Source organism: Lepidochelys olivacea (assembly GCF_965140295.1).
Source record: "Lepidochelys olivacea isolate rLepOli2 genome assembly, chromosome: 6".
NCBI classification, from domain to species: domain Eukaryota; kingdom Metazoa; phylum Chordata; order Testudines; family Cheloniidae; genus Lepidochelys; species Lepidochelys olivacea.
The window spans coordinates 107,953,211-107,971,093 of NC_140416.1; the positions used below are offsets into that span (position 1 = coordinate 107,953,211).

The 17,883-nt window shown below is 42.8% G+C and overlaps 1 protein-coding gene across 2 annotated transcripts in view; it reads left to right on the forward strand.

The window, feature by feature from the left end:
* The window catches only part of RCOR1 (REST corepressor 1), a 122,816-nt gene that overhangs the window by 39,490 nt on the left and 65,443 nt on the right, over positions 1 to 17,883 (forward strand). For both annotated transcript variants that reach the window (XM_084630312.1, XM_084630313.1), the window contains exon 3: positions 16,845 to 16,928. In XM_084630312.1, the coding sequence (XP_084486438.1) occupies positions 16,845 to 16,928 (84 nt within the window). The remainder of the gene's footprint in view (positions 1 to 16,844; positions 16,929 to 17,883) is intronic.

Here is a 17,883-nt window from a genome sequence, read left to right on the forward strand (position 1 = left end):
GAATAGCTTGTCCTGATTTGTCTGAAGTTTAAAGAGAGCTTAGGGAACTTTATTTTCCATCTGAATTGGACTCCAATTCCTTGTTGTTCGGATCTGACCATCCATCAGTAAGGATTTTGAAACACTGAACATTTCTTTGTAGTTATCTTCGCCAAGCAAGTATCTGCATTTTATAACAACGCTGGCGTTTTCCAGGGACTTACTTAGAGTTCCACAAATCAACACAAGCTGTCTTAAAGGGATGCGGGCATGCTAATGAGTGTATTTTGGCACCACCTCTCCACAAAAAACAAAGCAATGAATTTGTTTTGCTAACGCTTCAGACTACGGAAACTTTATACTTGTTTGTTACACTGGGCAACTGAAACTCTGTTCCATTTCAAGTTGTAGTAATGCTGTAGTTCTTTTGCACACACTAGCATGATGCTGTGATATTCTGGTTGCAACTACTTGCGTGGGACTCTAAAGGCCAAACCGACTTAGTTGAAGCTTTAAAATAAATTGTGGACACATTCCTGCTGATAACTAGGTTTTGCGCTTCCTCGTCAAGGCTGGGGGTTGTGGGATGCTTTTCTGCTGTCCCAGGGTGAGTAGAAATTTTTCTCTGGCAAGAGAGCTGACCCAGAAACCCTCCCGGGAGGAGAGGGAGGGAGAAGGAAGTCGCTGCTCCTTTAACAGGAAAGGGGAGAGAGAGCCAGAGACAGGCTTGCATTGGGCCACTCTGATTCCTTCTCTGCAGGGGAGGGACAGTAGAATGGCCCTCCTGGAGAAGAGCAGAAGGGGAGAAGAATGACAGAAGAGGCCCTTTCATTAGTGGGTAGGAAGGGGAGGGAGGTGACCAGAGGGTTTACTGTGTAAAGGAGCCAAGACTTTATGAACACAGGGACATGTCCAATTTGGAGGCTGTCAGATTATTTGCGGAAGGTGGGAAAGCAGAATTGATAGGGTGTGCTGGGGAGGGACGGGAGGAAGCTGTCTTGTCTTTACGTCCTTATTGATAAGTCTTATAAACAGTTAAACTGGTCTGGTGACACAGGTATCTTTACCTGCCCCATTGGGCTGTATTCTTAAGTGAATGATAACTGATGAAGAAATTGCAAGACCTGTGCTTGTTGCATTAAACCTGATGGTAATGTCTTTCTTACTCGTATGACTAGGCTGCCTAGAGGATTGGATCCTAAATCTGTTTTTTTTTTTTTTTTTTTTTTTTAATGGCATAGGAACTTTGTAGGATATAAGGGAAATGGGAGGGAGAACACTTGTTGTGTGGAGTAACTCTTCTTGAAGAAAGGGAGTAGAAGCAACTTTTAGATTATTTGGAGTTCACGTTTATAAATTTGCAAAAAGAAAAGGAGTACTTGTGGCACCTTAGAGACTAACAAATTTATTTGAGCATAAGCTTTCGTGAGCTACAGCTCACTTCATTAGTCTCTAAGGTGTCACAAGTACTCCTTTTCTTTTTGCAAATACAGACTAACACGGCTGCTACTCTGAAACCTGTTTATAAATTTATCAACTGGCTTTTAAAATACTCCTGATAAAAATGAATTCTGACTTGATTTCCTGAACAGTTATTCTAAATTACTGTAATAATTATGGTGTGGCTGTGGGGTATGGTTTGCTTTGCATTTAAAGTGGCAGTGGCTGGCGTGATATGGGTAGAGGGGAGCTTGCAGTGCAGTTAGTGAAGTTCTGCCCCATGGTGAGAGGCAAGGCGGAAGCATCTGTGTAGCTGCATACCGAGATGTGTGTTGTAAATTTATACAGAAGTGTGGTGGAATGTACAATGAAACACATGCACATGGTTGTTTCAGTAAATGGTTTCTCACTAGCCCTTTTTTTCTTTAAGTTCCTTTTAGGGGTGGGTGTGTGTGGTTTTTTTGTTTAGTTAAATGGACTGTTACACTCTTAAACTTTAAACAGCATCAGGGTTTTTGTAAAAACAAGCTTTTATAAAGGATAAGACCAGCAAACATTTCCATTCTACTATTTTTTTTTAATAAAATCCAGTGCTTCGGTTCTCTTTAAACATCAAACAAACAACCTCCCAACCCCGTTCCTTTTGGTGTGAAAGTCTGGCTGTGCCTGGACAAAGGCCTGCCTTCAGTCAGATTTTAATTTTAGTTAATACATTTTTATGTAATAAAGACGAAGCAATTGTAGCTGTCACAGGACTTAACAGGTTGAGTTTATACTTCCCCCATAGGGAATAACTTGACCTGTTATGGGGCAATATAAACTCAATCTGCTGACTCATGTGACAACTACAATTGCCTTATCATAACTAAAAGCTAAGTTAAAATCCTAGTAAAGAACACACTTTATGTGCATGAAGACAAAGCCGGAGAAAGTGTATGTAGTGTTAACTTGGGGCTTGTCTACTGCAACATAAGCTAGGGTGTGATTTTCTTTTAAAAGGCAGAAGGTATTCTGCATTAGCTCCTCATGTGTACATGGATTAATCTAAACCCCAAAAAGAGACACTGTATGTGGATTAAATGTCTACATGGAGGACATACAGAGAGGCTACTCAGGGCTATTTCCCTTCAAACTTCAAACTATATGCCTTCAAACTTTTCAGCACTAGTATAGATGGGTTTTACAGCCTTTAAAAATATTAGTGGGTTGTTAGTAGCTAGAGTTGACCATGTCTTTCTTTGAAAAGCTAAACTCTGCATTTAAAAACACCCAAGACGCTGCACCACTAAAAACCTGAAAGTGAAACTGGACATCAACAAAACTGAAACTGACATAATTAATTTTTCCTCAGTTTGAGGAAAAAAATATAAATAAATTGATCCAAAATAATAACCAAGTCTAGGGTTTTAAAAATATTTAACTTTTGATAATCTATCTGTTTGCAGCTTATGACTCTTAAGTGGAAAGGTGCCTTGTTGGTGTATAAACAATACATAAATGTGACTCTGGCTGAGATTGTCCAAAAATTAGGAAATCCAAAATTAGGGCTCTCACAAATAGCAAAATCGTAAGCAGATGTCTCACAGTAAGGTATCATGTGGCACAGTTTTGTGGAAGATGGCTGCTGTATGGTGATGAGAATATTACTAGATTTTCTGAATTCGTGGGTGCATTAAATTATGACCTAGTCCTGAAATGAGCTGTGTGTAGGTACAGGGGTCTGCCTGTGCAGAGTTCACTGCAGAATTAGGACCAGTTCTGTGTATGTATAAAATATAAACTTATAATATTTTCTGTGTATAAAGACCATTCACTTATAGTTGATCAAACAGCTGCTATGGCTGCACATTGGTGCCACCTGCCTGCAGGAAAGAATGAGTGGACTCATAAAGCAAAAAAACCAAGGCGATGCCTCAAAATGATAACACTGTTTAAGCTGGATTTGACTGTGAGCAAATGTAGATGCTCTTTTGTTTGGGGTGTGTTTGGGGTTTTTTTGTTTGTGCTTTAACCAGCTTCCTCCAACTATTAAAAAAAAGTAGCATCTTGCATCAGATAATTTAAAAAAACTAAACGTGTGAAATTCAGCCTAGATTTGGGTTGAACTTGTTCTTTCTTAATAATGGAATACTGTCTCTCTTACTGAGCTCATTTTCCCTCAGCTTTTTTAATGCTCTTCATTTAGAAGTGCAAAATGACCTCCTTAACCCGTGCTGGATGATTACTCTTTATTTAACTCAGTAACTTTTAAAGCAATATTTTCACACTCTCTTAATGGTTATTACACCAAATGCGTTACCTAGGGAGGTGGTGGAATCTCCTTCCTTTGAAGTTTTTAAGGTCAGGCTTGACAAAGCCCTGGCTGGGATGATTTAGTTGGGGATTGGGATGATTTAGTTGGTAGCTTTGAGCAGGGGGTTGGACTAGATGACCTCCTGAGGTCCCTTCCAACCCTGATATTCTATGATTCTGTCAACCTCTGGGTTTGTAGTACAGCACCTTCATTTACTCTTGTGGTGTAGGGTGCTGCTTTTATATATAGAAATCTAAATATTAGCGTCTGTTTCACGGGTGGATACAAATTTGCCCTCAGCACTTTATTTGCATATAGATTATAGTGCCAGTCAGGTGTAGCTACGTATATGAAGAGCTAACTGCTGCTTAATTTATAACTTTTTAAATTTAAAAAAGTCTCCTGACTTTCTGGTTTTGGGTCTAGAAATGTTCTGCTGCATTTAACACTACTACAGTATGTACAAAACTGTACTGCATCAAGATACTAGCTGTTAAATCTAGGCAGTCCTGCTGAAACAGAAATGAAAGGGGGTCACAAGCATAATCGGCTGACCAAGGATAAGTCACATGCACAGTGAAGCAGACATGTATAGCAGAGCACTGCTTTGAATTTCATTGGATCATTGCCTGAGACAATTAAAGCTAGCAAGAGGGAAAGAGGATGGGGAAACCTTCCTTCTGTTTTAATTGTTCTCAGAATGGTTGGAATTCTTTTGCATCAGAGCAACTTTTGTTAAAGCTAATTCTTGTTGAAATGCAGTACCACTCTGACGTCAGTGATGCTGATTTAACTGGGCAATATTACTGAGTTTAAAGTGGTCTCTCTTTTGAAATGATTGGAGCCAGGCTGACTTTTTTCTATTATGTATCACGGGTGTAGACAAGTGTGTGTGTATGGAGGAGCGAGGTGCCCAGCCAAAAATGTAAGGATTTCATTAATAAATTAAGAAAATACTGGGTTTGGAACAGAAGCACGTTTGTATCCCTTTATTTAGAAAGTGGCTGTATTTTAGTCGAGGTATGAAACTAGTCACGAATGTGATTATTTATCAGCTTTTATTTCATTTAACTGTAGTCCCCAATAAGTCTATACTCCTATTGTAATAAAACATAAAAACATTCATTACTGCCAAATATGACAGAGGCTCAGTAAATGCTGTTGCTAGTTATTCAGTAGTCTTTGAGTGTTGGAATCTCACCATCAGTATGTAGAGGATTTCAGGTTTGTACTGCACATAAACTTAAGTAATTCAGCAAAGTTCCGTGGTGGTGCTGAAAGCCTTTCATGTTGTTCTCGAACAATAGATACTCTGACTTCCATAGCTGCAGAATTCCCAATGCTTTAGGGAACAGTGAAATTTGCTAACTGCAGATCTGGTTATATCTAGGCTGGTAGCAAGGTGCTTCTGAGTAACGCCACTGCAGGTAAACTCCGTAGCTCTCTGCACAGTAGTGACCTCCACAGGAGGCAAAAAAATAGAGGGCTGGATCACCCCTGTAGTGGTGAAGCGGACAGGAGGTCTTAAGGCCAAAGGAAACTTGGAGGAGCCACTTGGTAGAAATCCTCCCCGATTGTTATAGACAGTGGTGGGATGTGTCTTGGGGTACCAGCAGGTGGCTGGCACCAGCTGCGCAATATGGCTAGTAAGCATTGTTCCTTCTCTTCCCCCACCAATGACTGCAGCTGTTCCAAGTCTTGCCCTTGTTTGGGGCAGAGGTGGAAGGGTATTTCTGTTCTGTAGATGAGGCTTCATGGGAAAGCTATAATAGAGCTCTAGGCTGTTTAACGTTTTCCAGGTAGCGTCTGTTGGGGATCTCTGTGTGTTTGTGCGCACATGTGCATTTCCCCTCCCTTCCACACTTTTATGTAGATCCTGGGCTGCACAACCCTGGTGGTGGGGGTCAGAAAGGAGGGGCACTGATGCAGAAGATGGGCTTTCTGCATATGGATCATGGAGACATGACCTAAAGTGACTGTAATGCATTGTTACACTGCCTGTAGAACACACACAAATGCTATATTTTTCTCAGTCCTTGAGTGAACTCTAACAAGGAATTGATGATTCAATCCATCTCCTATCACTTGGTGTCAACTTAGATGGATTCATGTTGATTAGAATCTGCTGGAGAACTTAATATTCTGTCACACACTGCATACACCTGACTCCAGTGACAGCAGAACCATCATTTTCTTATGGCAATTTCCTATTTTCTTATCAGCTGGAGAACTATTATTTAAGATCTGATACTGTATATGTAACTAGCTAGCCTGTGTGTTTTTGGCATGGGGTACTTTTAATAGCAGCCATATGTTGCTCACTCAGTTTCTGCAAAGCATCTTGATTGCATTTTAAGAGCCTGATCCTGCTGTCCACTAAGTAAATGGCAAAACTCCCACTGACTTCAATGGGAGAAGGACTGAAGCTTATATTCGTTAATGTGTAGGTGTCTTGGAATGAAAATCCATTTAAGGCAGATGACCAACGAAAAAGTCCTTCACATCATTGAAGGCACAGTGTTGCTCAACAGATTCTACCCTGAAGAGGCGCCCATACTTAGTGAGATCAGTAGGGGCAGGACTGAGAACCTCCATTGCACTGCTTTGTAGGAGCTCCCTGTACCCCAGTGGGGTGTGTGGCAGCTGGGGATCCCCCCCTCTAATTAATACACGCGTGTGTGCGCGCGCACGCGCACACACACACGTGTTGTGGAGTGGGTCTGTTTTTGTTTCTTTGCGGGTGGGGAAATTATTCATTCTTCTCTCTCTCTCTCTCTCCCCCCCCCCCCCCGCCCCCATTACCTCCTGAACTTTCTGCACTAAGCCTGGTTATTCAGGTCTGGGGAGTGGTTTTTCCTAAAGGGTTTAAGCAGTGGGGAGAAGAGGGCTAACACCCTTCTGTCTAGCTCTTTAGTATCCAAATGAAAACTGGCCAACTGTACGTATGGTGGCCCCAGAAGAATTATGCATGGGGATGAGTCTGCCCCATTGTCAGCCTCACAACAGGGAAATACAAACCTGAAGGACGGAGTGGGCCATTATCCAGTGTTGTTGTAGCCAGGTCAGTCCCAGAATATTAGAGACCGGGTGGGTGAGGCAATATCTTTTATTGGACCAGTGTCTGTTGGTGAGAGAGACTAGCTTCTGAGCCACACAGGGCTCCTCTTCAGGACTGGGAAGCTGTATAAGCTCGGAAGCTTGTCTCTCTCTCACCAGGAGACGCTGGTCCAGTAAAAGATATTCCCTCACCCACCTTGTCTCTCTGAATGGGCCAAGACAGTTTTTTACAATCAGTCTTCTAGTGTGTCTGGTCTAAGAATGGTTCCTTCCCCTGCTGAGACCCCGATCCCCACACCCAGACCCCTCTGCTGAGCCCCCACAACCTTCACCTGGAACCCCCTAACGAGCCCCTGTGCATCAAGATCCCACCAGCACTGAGCTGCCCGTACCCAGATTGTCCCACACAGAATCCTCTCATCCCACACCTGGAAACTCCCCCCCCCCCCCCCCCCAGCCCCTTCACACTTGGATCCTGCCTGGTTGAGCTGACCTACTCCACCTGTGGTGCACCTGGCACAGAGGGACAGGGCCCCAGGGTGTTTCTGGGGCAGGTGGCCCAGGCCTTGTGCTATGTCCAGGTCGGGTGCAGCCTCACCATGGAGTCCGTGTCCTGGGGGTGGGGCGGGGCTGCAGGGTGATCTTCCACCTTCACGCAGCCAGTGGCCTGTGCTCCCTACTGCCATGCTGGAGCCTCTGCATTTATTTATTTATTGACAAATAAAACTTGCAGAATTTAAAAACTTTTGGCACAGAATGCCCTCAAAAGTAGCTCATGCTTCGCACCTTCAGACTGCACTGCTGTCTTGCATGCTGTGTGCGCTGATAGCAGTGAGCTAGTGGAGACAGGAAGGGAAGCCTGACCACACCTGAGCTAGGAACAAACACAAGGAAAAGCAAAGGCAAAAAATTGCGAGCAGCCAGCATAAACTAATAAACAGCTTGCTTTGTTCCAACGATACAGCTTTCTGGGTGAGACAGATATGCTGCTGCTGAGAATCTACAGTAGGGCTGTATTACTCAGTTGGGAACAGGTGGTGATTTATGGCTCTTGGGAGTGGTGATGTTTGGGACAACGCCGGGGTGGCTGGATGCAGCAGTAGGCCCTTCTGCTGCAGATAGAGGAAGGACTCTTGCTCCTACTTGCTTCAAGCTCAGCAATGGTGGTAGGCGGAGGGGAGGGCAACAAGGTGCACAGGCCCTGATATGAGCAATGCTTGGGAGAAGGGCAAATTGGGGCTCTTCTCCCCCCCCCCCCCCCACCCACCTGTAACACTAGGAATCTAGCAACTGTGATAGGGACTAACTCTTAGGTAGAGATGTATTGGGTATCTGTATGTAACTAAACTACTTTGTCAGCATTTAAATAGGATAGCTGAAAATGCAGGGCTCGGTCTTGTAATTGAACTTCAGCACTTCCTCGTCTGCTATTGTAGGGCTTGTCAAAACAGAGCTTGAAACAGTTTAACTGAAACTGGTTTAAAACCCATTGATTAAAAATTTGTTTAGTTGTGAACCCCTGTGTGGACACTTGTATATCTGTTTAAAACTGATTATATTTAGCTTGCACATTTAAACTTACAGGTTTCAACTGCTATAAACCAAGTGTAATTGTGTGAACACACAAAGCTGCACGGGTTTAAAAAACAGCTTAGGTTAAAATCATCCCTGTAGTTAAGCTTCATGTGCCAGGGTTAGCTCTTTGGCAGAATAGCCTGTCAAAGCACTGAATTAGGTGCGGGGGTCGAGGGATCTTAGTTTCTCTCCAACATGGGTGGGTTTTAGGGCTTGCGTGTGCATAGAAATGTACCAAAATAACAATTCCAAAATAGTTATTCTAGATTGTGCCCCCACGGGGGTTATATCGAAATAACTGTTCTGGAAAAATTATCAGTGCATAGACAAGCACTTGAGCTGCTCTTAGCTGTGTCACTTGTTATAGAGGAGGATGGGGTGGATGGCAGAGGAAATGGGGAATGATTGGGGTGGTGGGGAGCCTTTTATTCCCATGTTCTCCTCTCTTGTTCAAGGCTGCTGGGAAGGCTGGGTGCTGGTAGGAGATGTTCTTCACAGCCCCATTTCTCAGGGCAATATCTAGGGGCCAGAGGGCAATTGTGCCTGACGTAAGGGAATAATAGAAATGTAGGTCTGGAAGGGAACTTGATAGATCATTTAGTCCAGTCCCTTGCATTGCGGCTGGACTAAGTATTATATAGACCAGTAATACTCAATTAGATCTATTTGTGGGCTGACTTGACAATTTTATGACAAGAGGTGGGCTGTTTGCGCAGAAGGCTGACAATAATAATAATAATAATAAACCCTTCAGCTGCCAATAAAGACCTTGATTGCAACTTAAGTATTAGTGTTTCTATCTTTTAACAAAGTTTATAAATCAACATTATTACCTGGGTTTGTAGCAATCTCTAATGGGAGAGGTGACATCAACAATCTCTGGCAAGCTTTGTGAAGAGTGGTTTGTAGGAGGGGTCAGGGCAAGGCTCGTGCACTGGTGAAGATGCTCATCTGTCAAGTGATTGTGGTGGTGTTTTTAAATAATTTTGATGGTAGAAAACCCGGAATCAAAGTGGTACGTTGATCTGAACATTGTTAAAAGATAGGTGGCTGGATTCTGGTTATTGGTCAGTAGAAATCCAAGTCCTACTTCTCTGAAGTTTGCCTTCAAGACATCTGAGCGCTCGAAGGTGCTTCTCAGTTAGAAATTGTAAGGCTCATCAATTGAATCAAGAATGTTCTATTAGCAGAGACAACAAACAACAAAAAACAAATCTGTTGGAATTGCAAACTTCTCAATCAGGTTGTTTAGGAATTCTTGCATCGTTTTCAGTGACGTTTCAGCTGTAGTTTCACAGGAAATGTAGAAAAGTACCACATCTTTCCTGTTACGTCTGTCTGAAAGATTTCAAGATTCCTCTGAAAGGTACACACTTTTTCAAACACATCCCCAACACTGCTTGCCCAGCCTTGGAACTACAATTTAGGGGAATTTGACATGACCAGTAATATCACACAGATTTATATAGAAGGGAAATCATTAATAAATTCCAGGAACTTGCAAACCTTGTTTGTCTTGTGGCTTTGAAAGAAAGTCTATTATTTCTTTTTGACGCTCACAAAACCTCTCTAACACACACCTGCTACTTAACCAGTGAACATCATTGTACTGCAACAGGTCACTCACTGTATTTGGCTGAAACGTCTTGTAAAGAGCTTTAAAAAGCTGCTGTTGCAAGCTAGAAGTTGAGCATATGTAGTTCACTAATCTCATCAGAATACTCATTGTTTTTTCAAGTCCCCAGACAGCTTACTGCACAGGACAGTCAGGTGAATGATGCAGTGAAGTATATTTAATGAAGGGTGTATCACTGCCAAATGTGAAGCAAGCCATTCTCTTTTTTCCCTGTCATGGAGGGACCTCCGTTTGTAATGAGCAAGATTACTTTTGGCAGATCTAAAGCATTTTTTTTTTTTTTCAAAAAATCCATTTACTTTTTCAAAAATGATCTCTCCTGTCATGTAGGTTTCTAATGGTATTAAACATAAAAATTCTTCCGTGAAAATTTCACAATCTTAAAATTTAACAAACGGCAATAGCAGGGCAGTGTCACTTAAACACTTGATCATCCACTGCCAGGGACATCCATTTGGTGTTTTTTGTTTTTGTTTTTTAAATTGGACAGCAGTGCTGAAAAACAGACCTCGTAAACTACTTCCAATCTTTGTGCTGCCGTGGAATCATACGGGAACTTGCTTCACATGGTTCACAATATCATCTTTGTTTTTATCTCCAGCAAAAAGCTCCTCCAGTGTTTCCGATGTGCACTCATTCACAAGCTCAGCATTCAGGAAAGGCTTTCTCTCTTTTTAGCTAGTACCAACAGTATCTGAAGAGAAGCAGCTGTTACTTTGTCCTGCATGATCACTGATATTGTGAGGAGATATTTGAAGCGTGATACGAAAACTTCAGATTTTCAATTTTGTCACGTCTTGCAACACTGCCAGGATGGCCATGTTGAGTGGTACAGTGCTTTGATTCAAAGTGGTGCTTCGCACTGATGACTTTACAGACGGATACAGTGGTTTGACACGTTAAACACAAAAGTGTTGCATTTAAATGAGGTGGAGTAATAAAAACAACCCATTGTCCAGCTTGGGTTAAAAGCTCGGTTTTTGCTGTCGACTTTGACGTTCACTCACATCAGCATTCATTTTTTGGCTCCATTGCCATCACAGATGAGAAGAATGGGCGGTGTCCTAGCTCAATGGTAGCCGGTGCTATCACAAGAACTTAAGGTCCAGCAGTAAGTTCCTTACTAAGGAAGTCCTAGGCAAATGATGGGCTGTGCGTCACTCTTCATTAATTTAATTATAAACATTTTTTAAGGTGAGTTGGTGGGCCACACAGGAAGCCTTGGTGGGCCACATTTGGCCCATGGGCTGCCTATTGAGTATCCCTGATCTAGACCGTCCTTGACCAGTATCTGTCTAACCTGGTCTTAAAAACCTCCAATGACAGAGATTCCACAACTTCCCTATGTAATTTGTTCCAGTGCTTAACTACCCTGGCAGTTAAAGTTTTTTTTTTCTTCTTCTTTTTCTGTAATGTCCAACCTAAACTACCCTTGCTGCAATTTAAGCCCATTATTTCTTGTCCTGTCCTCAGTGGTTAAGGAGAACAATTTATCATCCTCCTCTTTTTCAAGTATGCAAAAGGTTGTTTTAGACTGTCTCTTCTCAAAACTAAACAAACCCAGTTTATTCAATCTTCCCTCATAGGTCCTATTTTCTAGACTTTTATTCATTTTGGTTGCTCTCCTGTGGACAAATTGGAGACAGTCCAGATCTTTCTTGAAGCGTGGTACCCAAAACTGGACACAATACTCCACTTGAGACCTTGCTGAATAAGGTAGAAGAATTACTTCTCATGTCTTGCTTGCAACACTCCTAATACACCCCAGAATGATGTTTGCTGCTTTGTCGGTGGTGGTTTTTTTTTTTTTGTTTTTGTTTTTTTTTTTTTGGCAAGAGTATTATATTGTTGAACCCTATTTAGTTTGTGATCCACTATAACCCCCAGATCCTTTTCTGCAGTACTCTTTCCTAGGCAGTCATTTCCCATTTTGTATTGTGCAATTGATTGTCCGTTCCTAAGTATAGTACTTGCATTTATCCTTACTGAATTTCATCCTTTTTATTTCAGACCGTTTCTCCAGTTTCTCAAGATCATTTTGAATTTTAACCCTGTCCTCCAAATCACTTGCAACCCCTCCCAGCTTGGTATCCTCTGCAAACTTTAAGTGTACTCATCTACACCATTATCCACATGATTCATGAAGATATTGAATAGAACCAGACCCAGGACAGACCCTGAGAGACCCCTCTCATTATGCCCTTCCAACTTAATTATGAATCATAGCTAACTGCCTTCTGAGTATGCTTTTCCAACCAGTTGTGCACCCACCTTTATAGTAGGTTGGTCTAGGCCAGAGGTTTTCAGACTTTTTTTTTTTAGCTGAGGCCCCCCCTCCTCCCCCCAAATTAGTTTTTTGGTTGCGCTTCCCCCAACATGGACATAGACACAATACCTGCTCCTCCTTCCCCCTTGGATTTTCAGGGTGGGGGAAGGCATGTGGGAAGGTCTCTGGAGGCAGAAATCTCTGTGGCGGGTGTTGACCCACAGGCTGGGTGGCCCGCTGAGGTTAGTCAGAGGCGACACTCCCTCCCTAAGCCCTGACGCAGACTGGCTTGAGCCCCACGTGTTCCTCCACTCCCCCTTAAGGGGCTGAGCCCCACAATTTGAAAACCTCTAGTCTAGCCCATCTTTGGGAATGGGGTGGCAGCTACACCCAGTGTCAGAGAGGGCAGGGATTCCCCCATGTGTAAACCAATATCTTGGGGCCCTTTATACCTCTGTTGGGGGCAGGGCAGTCTTTCTTTCCCCATGTATTAGCAGGGGTACTAAATGTCCAAGGGAAAAAGGATGAGAACAGCCACTAAGATGAGCAGTGGGTCTGATGGTGATAACGTTGGAGTACGAGCTGTCTCAGAGCAGTCTGGGGGGGAAATCTGAGATGTTGGAGAGAATATCGGGGGTTGGAAGTCTGTGGAAAGAAGGGGGTCAGGCAAGGTGACATCTGTCACCTTCAAAAACCTACATTTGTGCCCCCCGTGTCTGTCCCACCCCTTCAAAACATATCCCCACTCTTCTGCTCCTTTCCTCAGCTCCTTAGTCTGTGGGCCCCATCTTGATGCCTGCTTCTCTGTGGGGAGAGGAAGGGGAGCTGCGCTGGACAGGTAGAGAGATGTGGGGGGGTGATGCAGGTGCAGCAAAGGGGCTTAACATACAGTGTGTTCTGAGGGTGGGGTAACCCTTGCCAAGGAGCTAGATGCAAGGAAAGGAGGAGAGTTGGGCGCTTGTGTGTGTGGTGCAAAATCCTTTTCCTTGTTTTTAAAAAACAAAAACCCTTAAAAGCCCCCAGTCATCATTAATGCAGAATTAGGCCTAGTCCTGTAGTTTTCAACCTTTTTTTTTTTTTTTTTTTTTTCTTTTCTTCATATGTGGACCCCTAAAAAATTTCACATGGAGATGCGGAACCCTTTGGAAATCTTAGACCTAGTCTGCAGACCCCCATCCATAGAGCACAGGTTGAAAACACTGTTCTGTGGTAATGACCACCTTTCACTGTGTGACTTGCACACAGTCTGCAGATCCCGAGGGGTCTCAGGACCCTGGGTTGAAAACTGCTGGTCCAGTCTAGACCTAATATGTAGGTCAACCCAGCTGCATCATCTGGGCTGTGTAAAAAAAAAAAAAGCCCTGTGTGATGTATTTAGGTCGACCTACCCTCACTGTAGACACAGGTAAGTTGACAGAATAACTCTTCCGTTGACCTAGTTACCAGCTTTTGGAGAGGTGGATTACCACCTTTATTGAGGGGAAAAATCCCTTCCTTCAACAGGAAGTGTCTGTACTACAGTGGCATAGCTGCAGTTCTGTAGTTTTGCTGCTACAGCTGCTCTAGGGGAAACGTACCCTCAAGGTAGCACCTTGCGCCCTTTCATGTGCAGCGTGGCTAAATTTAATCTCCTGAAAACCAGTAAATAAGGTGTTTCCTGGTTTTCAGAGGCTTTACATTTAGCTGCTCTGCACATTCTGAAGGGGCACAAGGTACCACTGGGCACCCCTTAACTCTGTTATCGAAGTTCTTTTTGGCATTTAAGTAACTGACTCCTGAATCCTAACTGACAAAACGCAGCCTAATACATTCTTTTTGGGTGTAGTCGACTGTCACTGCTTAAAGTAAATCTTAATTGGACTCTCTCACTAGTTCTTGTGCATTTATTTGTGTATCGATAAATGGTGTGAGGTTCTCTTTAGATATAACCTCTTATGGTGGTAGAAGTTTTTGGTGTGTTTTTTTTTTTCCTGTTCAGATACTTTTGTAGTAGGCTGAACAATGGGTGAGTAGAACTGAGATGCATAATGCAGTGGAGCAGTATTCTACAAGTGATTGGCATCAGGGTTACCTATTTTTTCTTTCCTCACAACTCCATAATCTTGATTTGTTAGCCACATGAGAGGGTGAAGCTCAATCCCGAATGTTTCAAGATCATAGCAAGTTTTGTTCAAAGTCCAGTTATTGTCATACTAAATTAAGATGTTTTTATAGTCTCTATAGAACATCCCGTCTCCACCCTGTCATTCTCCAGAGAACGTTGGCTTCTCTTTTACTCTTTCTCTCTCTCTCTCTCTCTCTCTCTCTCTCTCTCTCTCTGTGTCAGTCATTAATTTCTCAGCATCTTCATGGCAAAACAGAGAGAAAATAAACTTTTTTGCATTAGTGCGGTGAGGCGTAGAGATGATGCAATTTTCAGCATCCAGATAATTGGGAGTAAAAATAATCGGAATCTTTGCATTATGTTAGAGGTTAATAATACCATTTTTAAAACCAGCTTGTTGTTGGGATTTAAACTGTTACCTGAAAACATAACTTAGGTTTGTTGTCTAATGCCAAGTTAAGGAGCGGCAATGTTAAAAATCCACACAGCCTGAGTGGTCAAAACATTAAAGTTCTTTGCATGCACCCACCAAATGTTTTTATGTAGCCTGACTGTTCAAGAACACGTACTTAGAATCATCTATGATTCTGGTTTGAAGAGACCTCAGGAGGTCATCTAGTCTAACCCCCTTCTCAAGGCAGGACCAACACCAACTAAATCATCCCAGCCAGGGCTTTGTCAAGCCAGGCCTTAAAAACCTGTAAGGATGGAGATTCCACCACCTCCCTAGGTAACCTATTCCAGTGCTTCACCACCCTCCTAGTGAAATAGTGTTTCCTAATATCCAACCTAGACCTCCCCCACTGCAACTTGAGACCATTGCTCCTTGTTCTGTCATCTACCACCACTGAGAATAGCTGAGCTCCATCCTCTTCGGAACCCCCCTTCAGGTAGATGACGGCTGCTATCAAATCCCCCCTCACTCTTCTCTTCTACAGACCAACCAGCACCAAGTTTCCTTTGACATACATAACTTTCTGTCTCTGCTGCAAATGCGTTTAAAAAGTCAATCCTGTTCTGATTTCACATGTATAGTACCCTGGGGTAGGATCTCTATTCGCTGCTTCTCATCACTAAGGGTATGCCTACAGGACAAAAAAGAGACACAGCAGCGAGTCTGAGCCCGGTTCTACAGACTCAGGCTTGTGGGGGCTTGTACTACAGAGCTAAAAATAGCAGTGTAGATGTTCCTGCTCCGGCTCTGAAACCCAGTGAGGGGGGTGTGGGTCATCTCAGAGCTTGAGCTCTAGCCCAAGTGAGAACATCTACACTGCTATTTTTAGCCCCCCAGCATGAGCCTAAATCTGTAGATCTGGGCTCTGAGACTCGCTGATACAGGAGGCGGTTCAGTGCAGATGTATCCAGGAGAAGAAATTCTTAGAACTCTGGTCCTGTTGTGTTTTATATATTATTAATCAGATCGGGGCAGGGTATGTGTCATTCTATATGTGAAGCATTATAACTTTTTAGCACTCTATAGAGGTTTTGTAGTAGGAATAATAATACCCAGCTCTCCACTGGTAGCTAGATATGAGAGTTTTTCTCTTAACATTGTGCTGCCAGTACTAGTAATGGATTTTAACTACACGTGCTGACTCAACGGAGAGAGGCTTTTGGTCTATCGACTCCATTTTTGGTGTGTCTCCTTCTGATAACTCTCTCTCTTCTAATATCTTTACTGTACCTGGCTAATGGTGTAAGGAATTGAACAGCAGACTGCCAAAAATTTGAGGTACACAAACTTGCATTGGTTTCAGAGAGAGCAACTTGAATAGCAAGCGATCAGGAACATATGTGCACATGGCTTTGAATTGTAGATTTTAATGCATTATGCTGGGCAGCTCTTTATTGTGATGTAACAGACCCATGAACAAAGAGAGCCATTTCCCTGTTTAGAATAACTGTGTACAAACGAAGGCCCAGATTCTAATCCCAGTGACCTCAATATAACTGAGATTTGAATCTGGCCCAGAGTGTATGAAATGTCAGTGTGGAAATACTTAGTTGGAACTGGAGGGTGGCTTGGGATAATTTACAGGGACTTGTAAAAAAAAAATCCCAGAACGTTCTTCATTGCATGTGCCTGTCCTGAAGTCCTAATCTAACTTCACAAGGAAGCAACCATAGCATTCAGGATCTCGTATCCATAGCATCTGGTTCTTGCTCCTTCCCTTCATTTAACAAAAGGCAGAAGAGAAATAATCAAGTATGCTGATGTAGAAATGTTAATTAACATTCGATTTAGAGCTTCCTGCACGAAAGAGGGTGAATGTACTTCCTCTGTCACATTGTATTAAGAGTGATATATAGAAGAGACAAATAGAGACCTCTGATCTAAAGGGGGAGAGGGAGGAAGGCTTTTAACCTTGTTAGATTGACTAAAAGCTGGACAATAAGCCACTCTTGTACCCAGTTTGCTTCAGTACTAGCTGGCGATAAGATTCTTGAATTTGTTTTTAACTTTACTGTATATCTCTCTCTTTTTTTTCTTAAGCCAAACTTGCAAGACGCTGTCAGGAGAGAGAGAACCTTGGCATGCTGGTCTGGTCACCTAATCAGAATCTGTCCGAGGCAAAATGTAAGTCTATTTTGCATTCTTATTTTTTTTTAAGTGGTTTATTTTTAAGAAAGGGGAGTTACCTTTTTACAGCAGAGAGCGATTACGCAGTGTGATTGTCTCAGTGGGCTTCAAAATGAATTTGGGAATCTTAAAAAAGGACCGTATACAGGGTTTCATTCCTTACTGCAGCTGCCCAGAATGCCATATCCATTGGGGAGGAGGAAAGACCTCTTACGACTTCCTTCCATGGTATGAATTTTTGAGGCTTTTGATCAGCAAGCTGCTGTGATCTTCCAGTCACATGCTGCAGGTGCTGTAGAAGGTAGCAGAAATAAAGTTTCTGGGGCCAGGAGGAGAGGCATTTTGGGGGGAGGGAGGGAAGAAATCCTGTCCAAACAAAAAAGACGACAACTCCAAATGCTCAAAAACTCCATACCTGGAACTCAAGTTTAAACTGTGGGAACGATTAGAGTGTCTTTGATTTCCATGTGAGAGCAAATTTTAAACTGAATGTGTCCCTGGGAACAGGTTTCAAATGGCCATTAACTCATGGCGGAACAAGTGATAGAAATGTCTAATTGTGGTTCACTTTCTGAAGAATTACAGTGTCTTTAACACAGTTACCATTTAAAAGCTAGCTCTCTTTATTAAAGTGGAGGGGGTTTATTTTGTTTTAATTTAACTTTCTGTGCTGTGACCTGAGCACAGGACCAGGAGCAAGGAACTAAAAGTACTACTCCCAGCTCTGATACTGATTCCCTCTATGGCCTTGGTCAAATTGCTTGATCTTTGTTTTCATTGGCTGCATAGGGGTGGTACACCTCACAAGGCCGTTGTGAGGGTTTGCTGAAGACTAAGAATACCTATACTGCCTCCTTTAGCAATCTAGTGGATAGGGCATCAGACTAGTAATATCCTGGATGGCCTGAGTTCTGCTGGGTGACTTACCCTCTCACAGCCTGCCCATCTGTAA